We start from the raw sequence: 14,164 nt of genomic DNA on the forward strand, positions 1-14,164 counted from the left end.
GTTCATGAGTGTGTGTGTGTGTGTGTGTGTGCATGCATAGTGTAGTCACTAAATCTACACATTTGCTTTTTATTTGCATCCTTATCATTTGTTGTTTCACTTGCAGTCCTAAATTCTGGATTTATTCAAGAAGGTTTCCAGGCAGAGTCAGTAGTCAGTCAGAAATCTCAGAGAGCTTTTGTTCACGGCACCGGAGACTCACGTCATGCCACTAACAGGCGCAGTCTGCTGTTACAATACAAAAGGCACTTCTTCTACCCTTCTGACAGGCTTACATCTCCATTAATGGCATCTATATCTATATCTATAAGGATGTATCCCCTAACAACCGACATCCGTGGAATCTAGTCAAGATTGACCCCAAGGCAGTAAATAAGTCTAGGGCGCCAACTTTCTGAGAGTGGGCCTGACAGAACCCTCTCCAAGGCCCATACAGAAGCAGCATGCTTTCACAAATACCTTGAATAGACATTTCATAAATGTTGGCCATAAATCTTTTCTCTCCGTTTCTGCCTACTTGCACATTTCCATGTTTAACTTGCTCACAAACAACACCAAAAGTGTAAATGAATAAATATAGATCACACATATGGCACTACTCTTTAAGGCTAAAAATGTCTTCATACAGATTGACCAGAAAATATTTCCATATTGAATGTATAGTATACAGTATGGCATTCACTCACCAGGGTATATGAAGAAATTACACACTGAAATTCCAAAAATTAAACTTCTATCAGGCCAATCAAATCGTGTATAGAGTCGTTAGGCGGGCTTAACATAATGATTGATGGCAGAGTTGCAACGGTTTGGCTTGAATTCCCTGCTACTTGAAAACAAAGAAGATGGATGTTGTTGTTGGCCAACAGCGTGACACGAGTTAAGCTTTTTTTAAGTTGGCAAACGTTTGAACTAGCCAACTAGCTCCGCTGGTGGGAAAACGCATGGGACTCAGCGCTGTCCTATTGCGTGCAGAGGGAATTTGAAAGACAACCGATTATCCCGCCCCTCGGACTGAGTACTGCAAACGGTGAGTGCCCAGACCCTACATTTTAATTTGGCTCTGGCTCGTCAGGCTAGTTGTCCCTAATTGCACATGTGGAAATGTAGCCTTAATTATGTGTGCTGCATGTCTGGATCGACTGTATCCTCTGTCTCCTGCTGTTCAAAACAATTTCTCCTAGAAGATAATAAAGGCTGATCGTCAACATTTTTATTAAACACAGTAGGAAATGGATGAATTTATAATTAAATTGCCAACAGATGATCCATGGATTCAATGGTGCTGGTGAAAACCTGCAAACAGTGACATTTCCAGACAGTAAACACATCTACTCTCATAATAATATTATAATTTGTTATTGTATATAAAAAATATTTATATACAGTATGTTCTCTACTCTTAGCATGACCTTTCATATGGTTGTTGACCATAGATTATACCATAGATTATAGGTGCAAAAAGGGATACTAAAGAGGTTTATTGTTGCAATTGCCCTTTAGTCCATATATATAAATCAAATGTGGTAACCCTTAAAAAAAATAAGCCCATTGCTATTGGGGTGTATTGTTGTCTAGCCTTACTGGCACACATTTTGGATTGATGAGAATTAAACATATTTCCTCAAGATTTCTTAGGACTTTTAGTATGTTGTTCTGGACACCTCATAGAAAAAAGTATTTTACAATTAGTTCTATTTTTGGTTCCAAAATGAGGTACTTTACCTGGACTACTTTGGGACTCGCTACAGTTAGGCTACAACATTATTCTATAAAGAAAATACCTGAAGGCCAGAGTCAGAGATAACATGCATAAGATAACGTTAGGCTATTGCTATGTCACAGATTCTAGAAAGCTAGGCTACTAACAGGTTCCCAGAGATGCGCTCTGCAGTAAGATCTTTGGTAAGCAGACTGTGCTGGGAAGAGACATCAACATGTGCAGTAGTTCAAAGAGAGTACGCTTTTATAGAGTTATACATTCTTCCTTAAGAAAAATTTAGCTCCCTAGACAATATGAAAACCAAGTAAATAAACGGACACAAAGTGGTCAACGGGGAATTACGTGCTGATTTTGGGCTGAACTCAACGTTGCGCTCCGCCCCACATTGAGCTCTGCAAGCTGCAGTCAGGGGTACTTGACTTACATGTAATTAAGTTGCGAGCAACAATATCTGGAGATTATCCTAATGAAACGCAATCGTGGGACCATTTACATCCTCAGGGGTTTACCATACACGGGAAGACCCGGCAAAGCAAGGTAAAACATTTTTATTTTTTTTAATTTTTTATCTTTTTTTAAAAGCACCAACTCTAAAAAAAATGCCAGATGAAAAAGTGAGCCAAATTTAACTATCTTCTTCCAAACTCAACAGGGTAACCATGTCGGGCATATTAATAACGGTGACCCCCATCAGAGAGTGTATCGTTAATCTCGTTAAGATAAAGATTATTATTAAGACTTAAAGGAGAACCCTTTTGTGTTTTAGTAGACTTTCAAACATAACAGTGGTGTCAGGAAAAGGAAACCGAAACTTACAGTAGGCCTATGCTGACTTATCTTTTCACTTCAATTTATGTCTTAGGAATGTGTGGCAGGATGGTGGAGAGATCATCAGTTATTTCGATTATTTTCGCATATATCACAATTCTCAGATCATTCCTAAGTATCTTCACAAGGCACATATGTGGGCACGCAGGGAAGGTAAGACAATTCTAAAAACTGGTGGCATTCAGCCTGGTTGGTGGCATTCAGACTGGTTTTCATATAGCAAATAAGACATTATCTTGTTTGTTGCTTGTCAGCCTACATAGGCTACAGTAGTCTATATTAGGGTCAGCCTACATAATAATAATGTGTGTTTATATGTGTAGAGCCTTTGTTGACTCAAAATCTGTATTGTGTTATTTTTATCACTTCATGTATGAATTCTTCTTCATGTGACAGTGGCTCGTCAGGGTTCTCAAGTCTCACGCAATGGGCGTAAGACACACGCAATTCAACAACTTCAAAAGCTTGCATTTCTCACACAGAAATATTAGCCTACTAGATGCCAAGGTATCTGAATAATTAGTAGAGGAGGCGCAGGGACACAGAGAGGATTTCTTGCAGAGTTCAGAACTAGCTCACCACTCACCAGCCAAATCTAAAAAATAAATAGCCACCGACATCCAATCAAAATATAGTATTCGTTGTATCCGGGTAAAATTCCAAAATAGACATCCCTTCCCTGCCAGGGATGGATTACTGCATGGGCCTAGCGGGCCCAGGCCCAGGGGCCCAAGGGGTCAGGGGGCCCTGAAGCCCAAGCCTTTGCATGGAATCATTGCCTCAAAACAAATCAGGATGTAAGCTATGAATCTGATTGAATTTAGTATTGGCCATCCCCAAAATGCACCAGAATACAGGAAATCACATCAAACAAATTAAAACATTTCTGGGGGAGGACCCCCAAACCCCCCCTCCCACATATACGACAATAAGTGGGGGGCCCTTAATACATCTGGGCCCAGGGGCCCAAAAGTTCATAATCCGCCCATGCTCCCTGCAACCACGTTATGCTTGTGCGCTTGTGTGGGGTTACACGTTTAAGATGTCAAAACTGCACCAAAATTCTTTTTATTCAGTAAGTCTGTCATTTGGTAAACCAGCCTACTTATGGCACTTTAACAGTGTGTGTAAATCACGCCTTTCTACGAACACTTGTAACGCTAGGCCTAGCCTAGGCTACTTTATGGCAAAATTATTTTTTATTTATAAACTAAACTAAACTGTCGGTCATTAAGAAAACATAACGATTGTGTCGTTGTAGCTTTGTGTAACCCAGACATCAGCAACGTTCATTTTATACGACCAATCACTCTCGTCGCTGCCTGCACTTTCCCTGTCGTCAAGGCTGCAACTTTCGCACTTGTTTGTGCTATTTAGCGGCGTGTTCATCAGGTCCCCACAATGAGCTGCCAAGTGCGGCAGATTAGTGAAACAATCGTTCACTTTGTGATACAAGCATCAAACTTGGCACAAATATTCTTTGGGACCCACTTTATCCAAAAAGCACATTAGCCACGCAAAAAATCCAATATGGCTGCCATTTTCCAAGATGGCCACCATTGAAAGCCATTATACTTGGTTTTTGACTTGGATTGGGATTGAATAATCACATTTTGAGGATCTTGATATCTAAATATAGGTAAAAGGGTCCAAGGGTAGACTTTCCAATTCTACAATAAAATGTCAAAGAATGTGTTAAATTATGAAGATAGATGCAATTAATGGGAAAAATAGCACATTTTAGTACTAATTTTAGCATAATTAAATTGTTTTTTGTTAATAAAACACATGTTGGTTGTTATGTTATGTTAATGTTATATATAATAATTTCAATACAATAGTGCAGATTGACAGGACATTAGCAGGAAAGAGAGAAAGGGCTGGATCAGGAAATGATCACTAGTTTAAACTGAACTTCAGAAGGGGCAGGGGGGCTAAGAAAGTGCATGTTTTTGTTTAAATATATATATATATATATATAATAATATATAATAATATATATAATATATATATATATATATATATATATATATATATATATATATATATATATATATATATATGTATATGTTATTATGTGTGTGTGTGTGTACCATGTATTACCTCAATAGAACAACAAAGACTAACAGGAAATGTGTGGGAAAGAGAGACAGGGCCCCAGTAACAGTGATGCCTCTGCTCTGTAGCTAGCCATATCAGAATGTCTGCATTACAAATTAATTTAATCATTGCATTTGTAGGCACACAACGGAGTACACTCAAGACTAATGCGGTAGCATTAACATCTTCAGACATTCAATCTTGACACATTTAGTCAATTGTTGACAGCTCTCAGCAATTGGTGGGAGTGTCATCCACACTACTTGCCAAATGTCACCTTCTTTCCTCCAACCCCAGTTGGCAGGACTCTCCATATTCATTTGATATATACTTGCCTGGGCCCAAATACAGACAGCTTGATAGGTTGCACACTTCACATGCTTAGCAAGAGATGCCCTTGTTGGTGGAATGGCATCATAGGACCTCTGCTTCCATCCAAACAGGTCAAGGTCGAGACAATGAATAAACAAGAGAAGACTCATCCTTTGTCTGGAGGAGAAATAAGAGTTTCCAGAATGTTGACAAGCTTCGACTTATGACCCATGTGGGGTTTTCCGGAGTCGCTCAATGATGCAGGGAAAGACTAGTTTTCATGTTTAAAGAATTTACTTCTTACGGTCACCTGTACCTGAGTCTGACTCTTGGCGAAAGAAGTCAGTGTTGTTCTTTTTAATTGGTTTGTAGAAGGAAGCTTGATGGTGGATTTTCATGATTTAAAAGGGATGTAATCATGGGTTTCATAAGGGTTTATGAAGCCATGAGTGTCATAAGTCTTAATGTCACTGCATTTAGATTCAGCTGGTTTGGAAATTGGACTAATTTTAACATCACCTTCCCCTTTTTAAATATATTTTCTTTTTGTTTTTTCACTTTTTATTTGTTTATTTGTTGTGTTGTCTGTCTTATATGTCTTGGTGTCACGGGTACGCTGGCGACTACGCCGCTCCGTCCAGCATTTTTTGTATTTGTTATTTTTTAAATGTATTTGTCATGTCTTGATGTCATGGGCAAGCTGGCGACTACGCCGCTCCATCCGGCATCGTTTGTCTTGTTATGTGTCTTGTTTGTTGGAGCGCTTTGGGTTGCACATATGTGCATGTTAAATGCGCTTTAAAAATAAAACTGACTTGACTTGACTTGACTTGCATTTGCTGTGAGCAGTGTGAGGTCATGGTATCCTGTGTAGGCAAGAGGAGTGGGGTGAGTGGAAAAGTACTGGGGGTACCAGGATGAGAGGATCCCCTCCTTATATGGTCAAGGGAGACAGGGTGTTATCAAGCTGGTGAGGACCGGACAGGATAGGGAGTAGGAGGCTGCTGTGTCTTATGAGTTAGGGCCTCTCCAGCTAGAGAATCAGATAAGAAGGCCCTATTTCCCCAAACTGGAAAGAACCAGAAAACCACTATTTTACATATGTTTCCTATGCATTGGACAGGTTTGCATATAGTTTATGGGAAGATGGTTTCCACCAATGTAAGCGACCCAGCTTAATGCTGATTGGTGAAAAGTGTTTTTTGGGGATGGCGCGAGAAGGCGGCACTTCTCGAGGGCCGAGGGGTAGAAAATATAGTGTATAGCCATCCGTAGACAGATCTCGTCGGGAGCCCCAGCTGATGCCCCAGCTGATGACATCTCCTCCCTATTGCTTTGATGGTTGGTCTGGACTATCATTGCAATATGGAGAATAAAGATCAACAGTCTTCAGAAAGTCTTCTTTCTACATTGTCTCCTTGGGCTTGTTCCAGAGTGCTAAATTACTAAATAAATTCTTCTGTTTGTTTTCAAAGCTTTACATGGTTTAGCACCTCAGTATTTATGTGATCTTTAAATTCCTTACTGTCCTCCTAGACCTCTTCGATCATCTTCCCAGTGTCTTCTTTATGTTCCTTCTGCCTCTCTTAAATCCAAAGGTGACAGAGTTTCTCTGTCTATGCTCCCCAGCTTTGGAATAGCCTTCCTGATGTTGTGAAATCCTGCCCCACTATTAGTAGTTTTAAATCCAACCTAAAGACCTACCTCTTCTCCCTAGCTTTTAACACTCCCTGACCCCCTCACCTCTCCCTTGTTTTATATGTTTATATGTATGTACGTATGTATTATTACTATTCTTCTTATTATTATTATTATTATTTTATGTAAAGCACTTTGGTGCAATGCTATTGCTTTGAAATGTGCTATATAAATAAATTTGACTTGACTTGACTTGACTAAATAGTCAAGTGGTAATTGTTAATTGGACAATTGGATTCGGAAGTGGACTTTTTCCACAACACTTATTCACCCAAACCATTGAAAAAGTCTTTGGAAGAAACCGTACCTTTCTCAAGATGAGGGCCAACAAGCTCAGCGGCACTAGGGTGTGCAATGGCTTTTGACTCTAGCGTGAGAAGATCTCTGGACTCCTACTAAAAAGGGTTGCCCAGATCCTTTATCACACCAAACAACTTCTGGACCTTGTGTGAAGGATTTCCGAGACTGGTTAGTCTGTTCATGGTGTCCGACATCTTCACTAGCTACTTTGGCCTGAGATGCAGACTCATACTGAGAAACCAAATAACTAAACTCTGGTCCAGATACCATCCATCGCATTAGGGCTGATGGGTTCTCAGTTATCCCAATGGCACCACCATCACCTTTGACAATTGCATTGGCCTGTGCATGGGCTTGATCAAAAGCCAATCCGGAAAACTGGGTCTTGTGGACCATAAAGTTCCCTTCCTGAAATTCATTGGCCAACTGAGGATGTGTTTGTTGTAAAGAGATAATGTCTCTAAGGTGTATGGAAAGCCATCTAGCATAGTTGACATTATTGTTTGCAAAGAAGAAGGGGATGAGTGCAGACAATGATTGACAATACAAAGTGAAGTTTGCTTCTCTGAAAGACCTGATCAAAGAGAACATCACCAATTGCATTGACATCACAAGCTCCCAGAATTGAAACTGTGCTCTCTTCATCTGCCTGTTCTCACACCAGTCTTCCCAACTTAAAGAATGGCCTTTATCGATATTCGAGAGAGAGAATAAATGATATTTGAGTGAGAAAGAGGATCAACAATATTCGAGAGTGAGCTTCGATAAACGATTTTCGAGTGCAGTCCAACTATTTCTGGCCGCTATCTTGGAAACTAGCCTTGAAATAGATTTCTCTCGCACCATTTATTTTGCCATGTTAAAATACATTGATGCCTAGATCATGTACATACGCCCAGCCATTCAAGTTCTACAGCAAAAACGTTTTTCTTACATTTGATGTGGCCGCCATGTTGGATTTTCAGGTGGCTAATGTGCTTTCCTCAAAAAGTAGGTTCTAGTGATTATTCATGCCAATTTTGGTGCTTGTATCACAAAGTGAATGATTGTCCTGGAATATGGACTTAACCTGCCGCACTACAACCACCATAATGTCAAAATAATGAACTTGCTGTCCTTATAAAAAAAATAAATCAAAAGTTGGTCTCGGCATGCACATTCTTGGTCCAATGGTTCAGTGACAATAGGCTACTCAAATGAATAAAACAATTAGCCTAATAAATACAATATCTGTCTCACTCAGTAGGCATACATATACATCTCGTAAATTGGTGAGCCATAGAATATCCCACCGTCAAGATTATTATATTTCAAGATTCCAATCTATCTCGCCTAAATATGAAAAGTTATTTCTACTGACATGCTTCCTGGTGACATAAAAACACAAATTGTTTCCCCTTGATATAAAGGCTGACATTAGAGACATAGGCTTTCCCAGATGGGTACAAATCCCAGACTGTCCTGAAAAATAAACAAAAACAAGATATAGGATGTATAGTTTACAATAACAAATTCAAGGTCTCAAAGGGTTCATGCTTCTTTCCCAAAAAACTCACCAGAAGTCGTTTTTTTTTTTTTTTTTTTAACATTTCCTCTGGGGGAGCATGCCCCCAGACCATCCTAAGCTGAGTTACCTACCTTTTTAGTAAATAGTGCACTTACTTTATTCAATTCTACACTCATTGTACAATAATTAAAATGAGCACATGATTTAGCGCACAAGCCAAACATTTTAGTGAGTGAGTGCCCCCCCCCCCCCCCCCCCCCCAAGCTGAGCTGAAAACTTGAGAACCCTGACAATGTGGTAAATGTAATGAAGACTAATACCACCAAATAGTCACCAAAGGATGATGTCATGCACGCACACATACAAAGACAGGCCTCGCTGTATGTTATCTAATAGACTCGCCATTGAGATTGATTGTGCACATTATTTTCATGGATAATACAGTAAACTCATCCACCAATATAACTAATTGACTGAACATGTGCCTGTGTTTTTTCAAAATCTATGTTGTGTGTTTTTCATGTAAGCTTCATGCACGCACACATACAAAGACAGGCCTCACTGTATGTTATCTAATAGATTCGCCATTGAGATTGATGGTGCACATTATTTTCATGGATAATACAGTAAACTCATCCACCAATATAACTAATTGACTGAACATGTTTCTGTGTTGTTTTCCAAATCTATGTTGTGTGTTTTTCATGTAAGCTTCATGTCTGAAGTCTTCTTCATGCGATGTCTCCAACTCCACTGTAGTGCAATGTGATCTAATGTGAAGATGTGCAAATCTGTACAGACCTGTTAACATGAACTTTCCCAAAGGGGCAATAAACTAACTATCTAACTAACATTATGACAGCCCTAGAAAATATAGAAAGAGGAGTGGATCCAGTCATCATCAACAACCCCAACATGCCCCTTTGGCACATGTATCCATACGTCCGAATGGTACGTTATGATGTTCAACATCGCTTTTGTTCTTATTGTCAATGCAATGGACTGCAAGATAGTTTCCCCTTTTTGATTTGTAAGACAATTTAACCATTTGCCTACACATCACACTATTCAGGTAATTCACTTAGGCTGACTGTTTAAACTGATTTGTTTGTAGACAGTGTGTGTGGGCCTCTGTTCAGATAAATGATCCGTGGCTCATCTCTATATGATGTTAGAATGTAACTGAACTGAATGTAACTTGTAACTGTCTCCATTTAGATTTCTCCACAATGCTCAGCCATGAGCTGAGCTTGGTACATGAGCTACTAAACTGATCCAATCCATTTAAAACAAATGTAGACTGTCATTATTATATTTTTTATATTATTTTATTTTTATATTATTATTATTTTTTTTTTTCCCCCTGGCCCATTTAGTATGGTGATTTCATGGTTGTAATGCATAAAGGTTGTATAGAGCCAACAGCAACAACATATTAGTCTATTTTAAATAATTAGGGCCAGTTGGGAGGACATGGATTAAAGGAGAATTCCGGTGTGATATTGACCTAAAGTGTATTGAAACATGATACCGAGTGTGAACGTATGTCTCATAGCCCATCTCGACTTGTCCCCTGCACTCCAAAATCTGGCGCTAGTTAGCCGATGCTACCAACAACTTTTTCAGTAGTGGTGCTTCGGCATCGGGCTAGCCATGCAAATAAATCACTGTTTTACACCCATTTACGAGGCTCAATGTATCTCCACACTTCATTGGTAGACTTCCTAGGGCCCTGACATTTAAAACGAGACATTGAGAACTTTGAAAAAGCACTGGTAGTTTACTTACAAGACGATTTATACAGACAGTATCTTCACAAAGTTTAACGTTTGCAGCCATCTTGAATTTAGTCACGATAAGTCGAGCAACGAGTAAGAATGAACAGGTATGATAAGGGATCAGATTCCAAAAATAATTCAGTGGAAATGCATGGATTCCAGTTTCTTCCAGTAGCAGCAACTGGAATCCATGCATTTCCACTGAATTATTTTTGGAATCTGATCCCTTATCATAGCTGTTCATTCTTACTCGTTGCTCGACTTATCGTGACTAAATTCAAGATGGCTGCAAACGCTAAACTTCGTGAAGATACTGTCTGTATAAATCGTCTTGTAAGTAAACTACCAGTGCTTTTTCAAAGTTCTCAATGTCTCGTTTTAAATGTCAGGGCCCTCGGAAGTCTACCAATGAAGTGTGGAGATACATTGAGCCTCGTAAATGGGTGTAAAACAGTGATTTATTTGCATGGCTAGCCCGATGCCGAAGCACCACTATTGAAAAAGATGTTGGTAGCATCGGCTAACTAGCGCCAGATTTTGGAGTGCAGGGGACAAGCCGAGATGGGCTATGAGACATACGTTCACACTCGGTATCATGTTTCGATACACTTTAGGTCAATATCACACCGGAATTCTCCTTTAAGCCAAGTCTAAAATCTCACTGGAGACCTTTACTGAAGTTCTGGTGTAGTATCTGGCTATGCCTGATCCCTATTTAGGAAACTGGACACAAAAAAATAAATGGTTACTTACTACATAAGATAAATCTTTCCTAATATATTGTGTTTGATGGGTAGGCTTTTTTTCGTGGCTACTGGATTGAATTCATTGAAACGGAAGACACCTGGGATGTTCCTCTTGAGGAATTAGAAAGGTGAGCCCATGTCTGGTCAACCATGTACAGTACAATGTACTATTTTGAATTATCTGATATTTTTTTTGTTTTAGTTTGGTGGTATTCTTTCAATTTATGTCACATAATAAATTGTTTTCTACAGGAGAGGTGGTGGTAAAATTCCACTACCAATACTGGAAGACATGAAGGAGTCATATGAGCCAGTACGACATGTCTTTGACGTCCTGTGTGACGAGTATTCTCAATATAGATGGATTGGTAGTAAGGAAATGACATCTAATGACTGGTGACCCTGCAGAGGGAAAAATCTATATTCCACTTCCTTCATGGGGGTGAATTATGAAAAGGAATGATCAGATATCATGCATCATTCATAAAGAAATAAACTGTGACATTTTAAACAACCCATGTTTACTGCCATACATTATTTCATACTTTACATGTTCTTATAAGCAGTCTGTGTCTTGTGTAGTTAAGAATGTTATGAAGAACAAAGGCCCAGGTAGGTATATGTTTTTGCAATGAAAAGTATGTTTTATTTGTCAATGCACTGAATATGCTGAGGTGCTAGATCATCTAGATTGTAAACTCACGGAACGTAGTCTTTCTTTAATACTCTAAGGACTTACATTACAGCATGTTCAGTTGTGTTGGAGAAACTATTCACTGTTAAGCACAAAACATCTTTATCAGGTCAGCTATGAGTTCTGACCTTTGGAAGGAGAGACTCAGTCTGATGTCATTAATTGTGGGTTTGTGACCTTGAGCTTCTAAAAACAGGCCCAAGAAGAATGTGCAGTTTGTGTCTCTTAATATCACAGATTAGTTAATATCACATAGTCTTGTAGGATACAAACTCTTCATTTATAAAGGTTATTGTGATACTTATAGTTATAGTTACATACATCAATAATGGTTATGTGGATTACATTGTCTCCATCTTTGAATTTTCACAGCATGTATTGCTTTTTTAAATCCACGTTAAAGAGTTATGTTATAGAGCAAAGAGTTATAGAGCCAACATTACAGTGTAGGCCTATCTTATGGTCAAGAAACGCTCTAAGTTATAACCATTGGATTGTAGGCTACTTATGAAATGGATGGAGTCAGGTTGTATAACTTCTGTTGTTTAATTGTTGTTGTGGAAAGTAATTCCTTAAACCACCAATGAATGTGCTTAGCATATCAGAATCATATCAACATCTGAAGTCTTTCTATAGGTTATATTTAATGAAAAACATGAATGGTTATTTTCCTGTCAGAAAACTTCCAAAAGCACAGATCTATGGCCTATACTAGTCAGAGAAGAGTAGGCTTACTATAATTCTATAGGGCAATTCCACGCAAAACTGTCACGTCCATAACGCCAACTAAATACCATGGCATTGTGTTGGTGTTATGGATGTGACAGTTTTGTGCGGAACTGCCGGAACTCACAATAAGGCAGGTTGGACACAACAAGTTGCAATTGAAGATCAGTCAAAAGTTATGGGATAGTCACAAAAAGTTCTACGAGACCTTTTCTCCAATAGGACATTTTTTGTGTGATTTAATTGATTTAGGATGTATGCCTTTATTCTTTACATTTCAAAATACATATTTTATGCACATCAGGGGCATCAGTGGAATTTCCACAGCAACGTTTAATGAACTAAACGTATAGGCCTAAGCCTACAGTGTAGAATTTCATATCACAAACAACAAGTGGCAGTCTCATCCCCATCGCTAGCAACTTATGCCATGTAAGCACATCACTTTTTTCAGTGTCGGTGCAACATACGTTAATTCACCTCAGGGTGGGTAACTCAATTAATTTCCGCATAGACTACAGTTGAACTACATGTTTTTACACGAGCACTAAAGAAGACAATTTGAAAGAAAAAGTACGCACTGGACACAGTGCTAAGCGTGAAGTGTCAAGCACCTTGGGTTAGGCCACAGCACACCTGGTTGTGATAAGGACATCGCATTCGCTGAGTTCTCCTCTCCTTGATTTCTGAAGAACATATATAATAACTAAAAGATATACCATAGAACTGGGTATTGTAATGTATGCTTTATTGTACAGTACTAAATGAACTAAATGATAAATGATAGGCATGACACTCTACCTTCCAGTTGAATTTTGGCATCTTCAGCCGAAAGGAAACATGTTGTTCCTTGTCTTTTCCTCTTTTTCTTGGGTCCAAGTGCATCTTGATTTGGAGGAAGACATGCAGGTGCTGGTGTGCTCGTTTGGCTACATGTCTTTACAATCGCTTTTGTCAATTTTTCTACCAGAGAAGATGTTAAAGATGGATTTTGTGATTTCAGGGCAGAGAGCACATTTTCAAACCCACAGTCTTGAGTGAGCTCCTTGTAAACACCTCCGAAAAATCTGGTTCACTTCCTGAGGATGATGTCCATGTCATTCTGGTAAATTGTCCTAAAATTGTTGAGAATTGCTCTAAAACTTAAACTGTTTACCATGTTGTTAGTCGCTTTGGCTAAAAATGCATCAGCCAAATGTAATGTAATGTAATGTAATGTAATGTAATGTAATGTATCACTTCTGATGCCAAAAGTTGCATTGAGCTCATTCAGAATTTCCCGAATCTAGTTATTGGACATATCCAGAAGTGTGTTCTGGTCAATATTCTGGTGTATACTATTACTTTTCTTCAGCAGTTGAATGACCACCATACACAACAGACTTAAGAGGGACAGAGAGGTACCTCTTTCACAGTGACTATTTTGTGGCAAATCTTTCTGTTCATGGGTGTTTCTCCCAACTCTGGGCACTTTTATGTCCTTGTGGTTGTTTTTGTGGAAAAATATAATATTTTTGTTTCAATCATGTCAATTTGCAAAGGCCAGATCACCAGCATCCTATAAAAAAATAATCATGCCTATATATTCTGATTTACTGCTCTTAGAGGGGCTTTTATCAGTGGATTTGGCTGTTTTGAGCTTGTCCCCAACCCAGACTTGTAACCTTTAACTGTTAAAATACACTAAAATCAAATTAAACCTAGATGATTTTGTACCATGTTTGTTGCAAGAAAGGGTTCAATAAACACATA

General features: G+C 38.8%; 1 protein-coding gene across 1 annotated transcript; it reads left to right on the forward strand.

The window, feature by feature from the left end:
* Window positions 1–1,906: 1,906 nt before the first annotated feature.
* LOC121709670 (NEDD4-binding protein 2-like 1) lies at window positions 1,907–11,506 on the forward strand. Its single transcript, XM_042093255.1, has 5 exons — window positions 1,907–2,260; window positions 2,586–2,704; window positions 9,331–9,419; window positions 11,044–11,120; window positions 11,245–11,506. The coding sequence occupies exons 1-5, from the start codon at window positions 2,190–2,192 to the stop codon at window positions 11,390–11,392; spliced, it is 504 nt and encodes a 167-aa protein (XP_041949189.1). The 5' UTR covers window positions 1,907–2,189; the 3' UTR covers window positions 11,393–11,506.
* Window positions 11,507–14,164: the final 2,658 nt, after the last annotated feature.

The sequence above is a fragment of the Alosa sapidissima genome, chromosome 5, assembly GCF_018492685.1.
Source record: "Alosa sapidissima isolate fAloSap1 chromosome 5, fAloSap1.pri, whole genome shotgun sequence".
Lineage (NCBI taxonomy): Eukaryota > Metazoa > Chordata > Actinopteri > Clupeiformes > Clupeidae > Alosa > Alosa sapidissima.

Bases quoted from the DNA above. Each gene is read 5' to 3' on its own strand.
- LOC121709670 (XM_042093255.1), top strand. From the start codon at position 2,190: ATGAAACGCAATCGTGGGACCATTTACATCCTCAGGGGTTTACCATAC. The intron at 2,261-2,585 runs GTAAAACATTTT...TTTATGTCTTAG, and splicing joins GGAAGACCCGGCAAAGCAAG to GAATGTGTGGCAGGATGGTG. The intron at 9,420-11,043 runs GTACGTTATGAT...TTTGATGGGTAG, and splicing joins TGTATCCATACGTCCGAATG to GCTTTTTTTCGTGGCTACTG.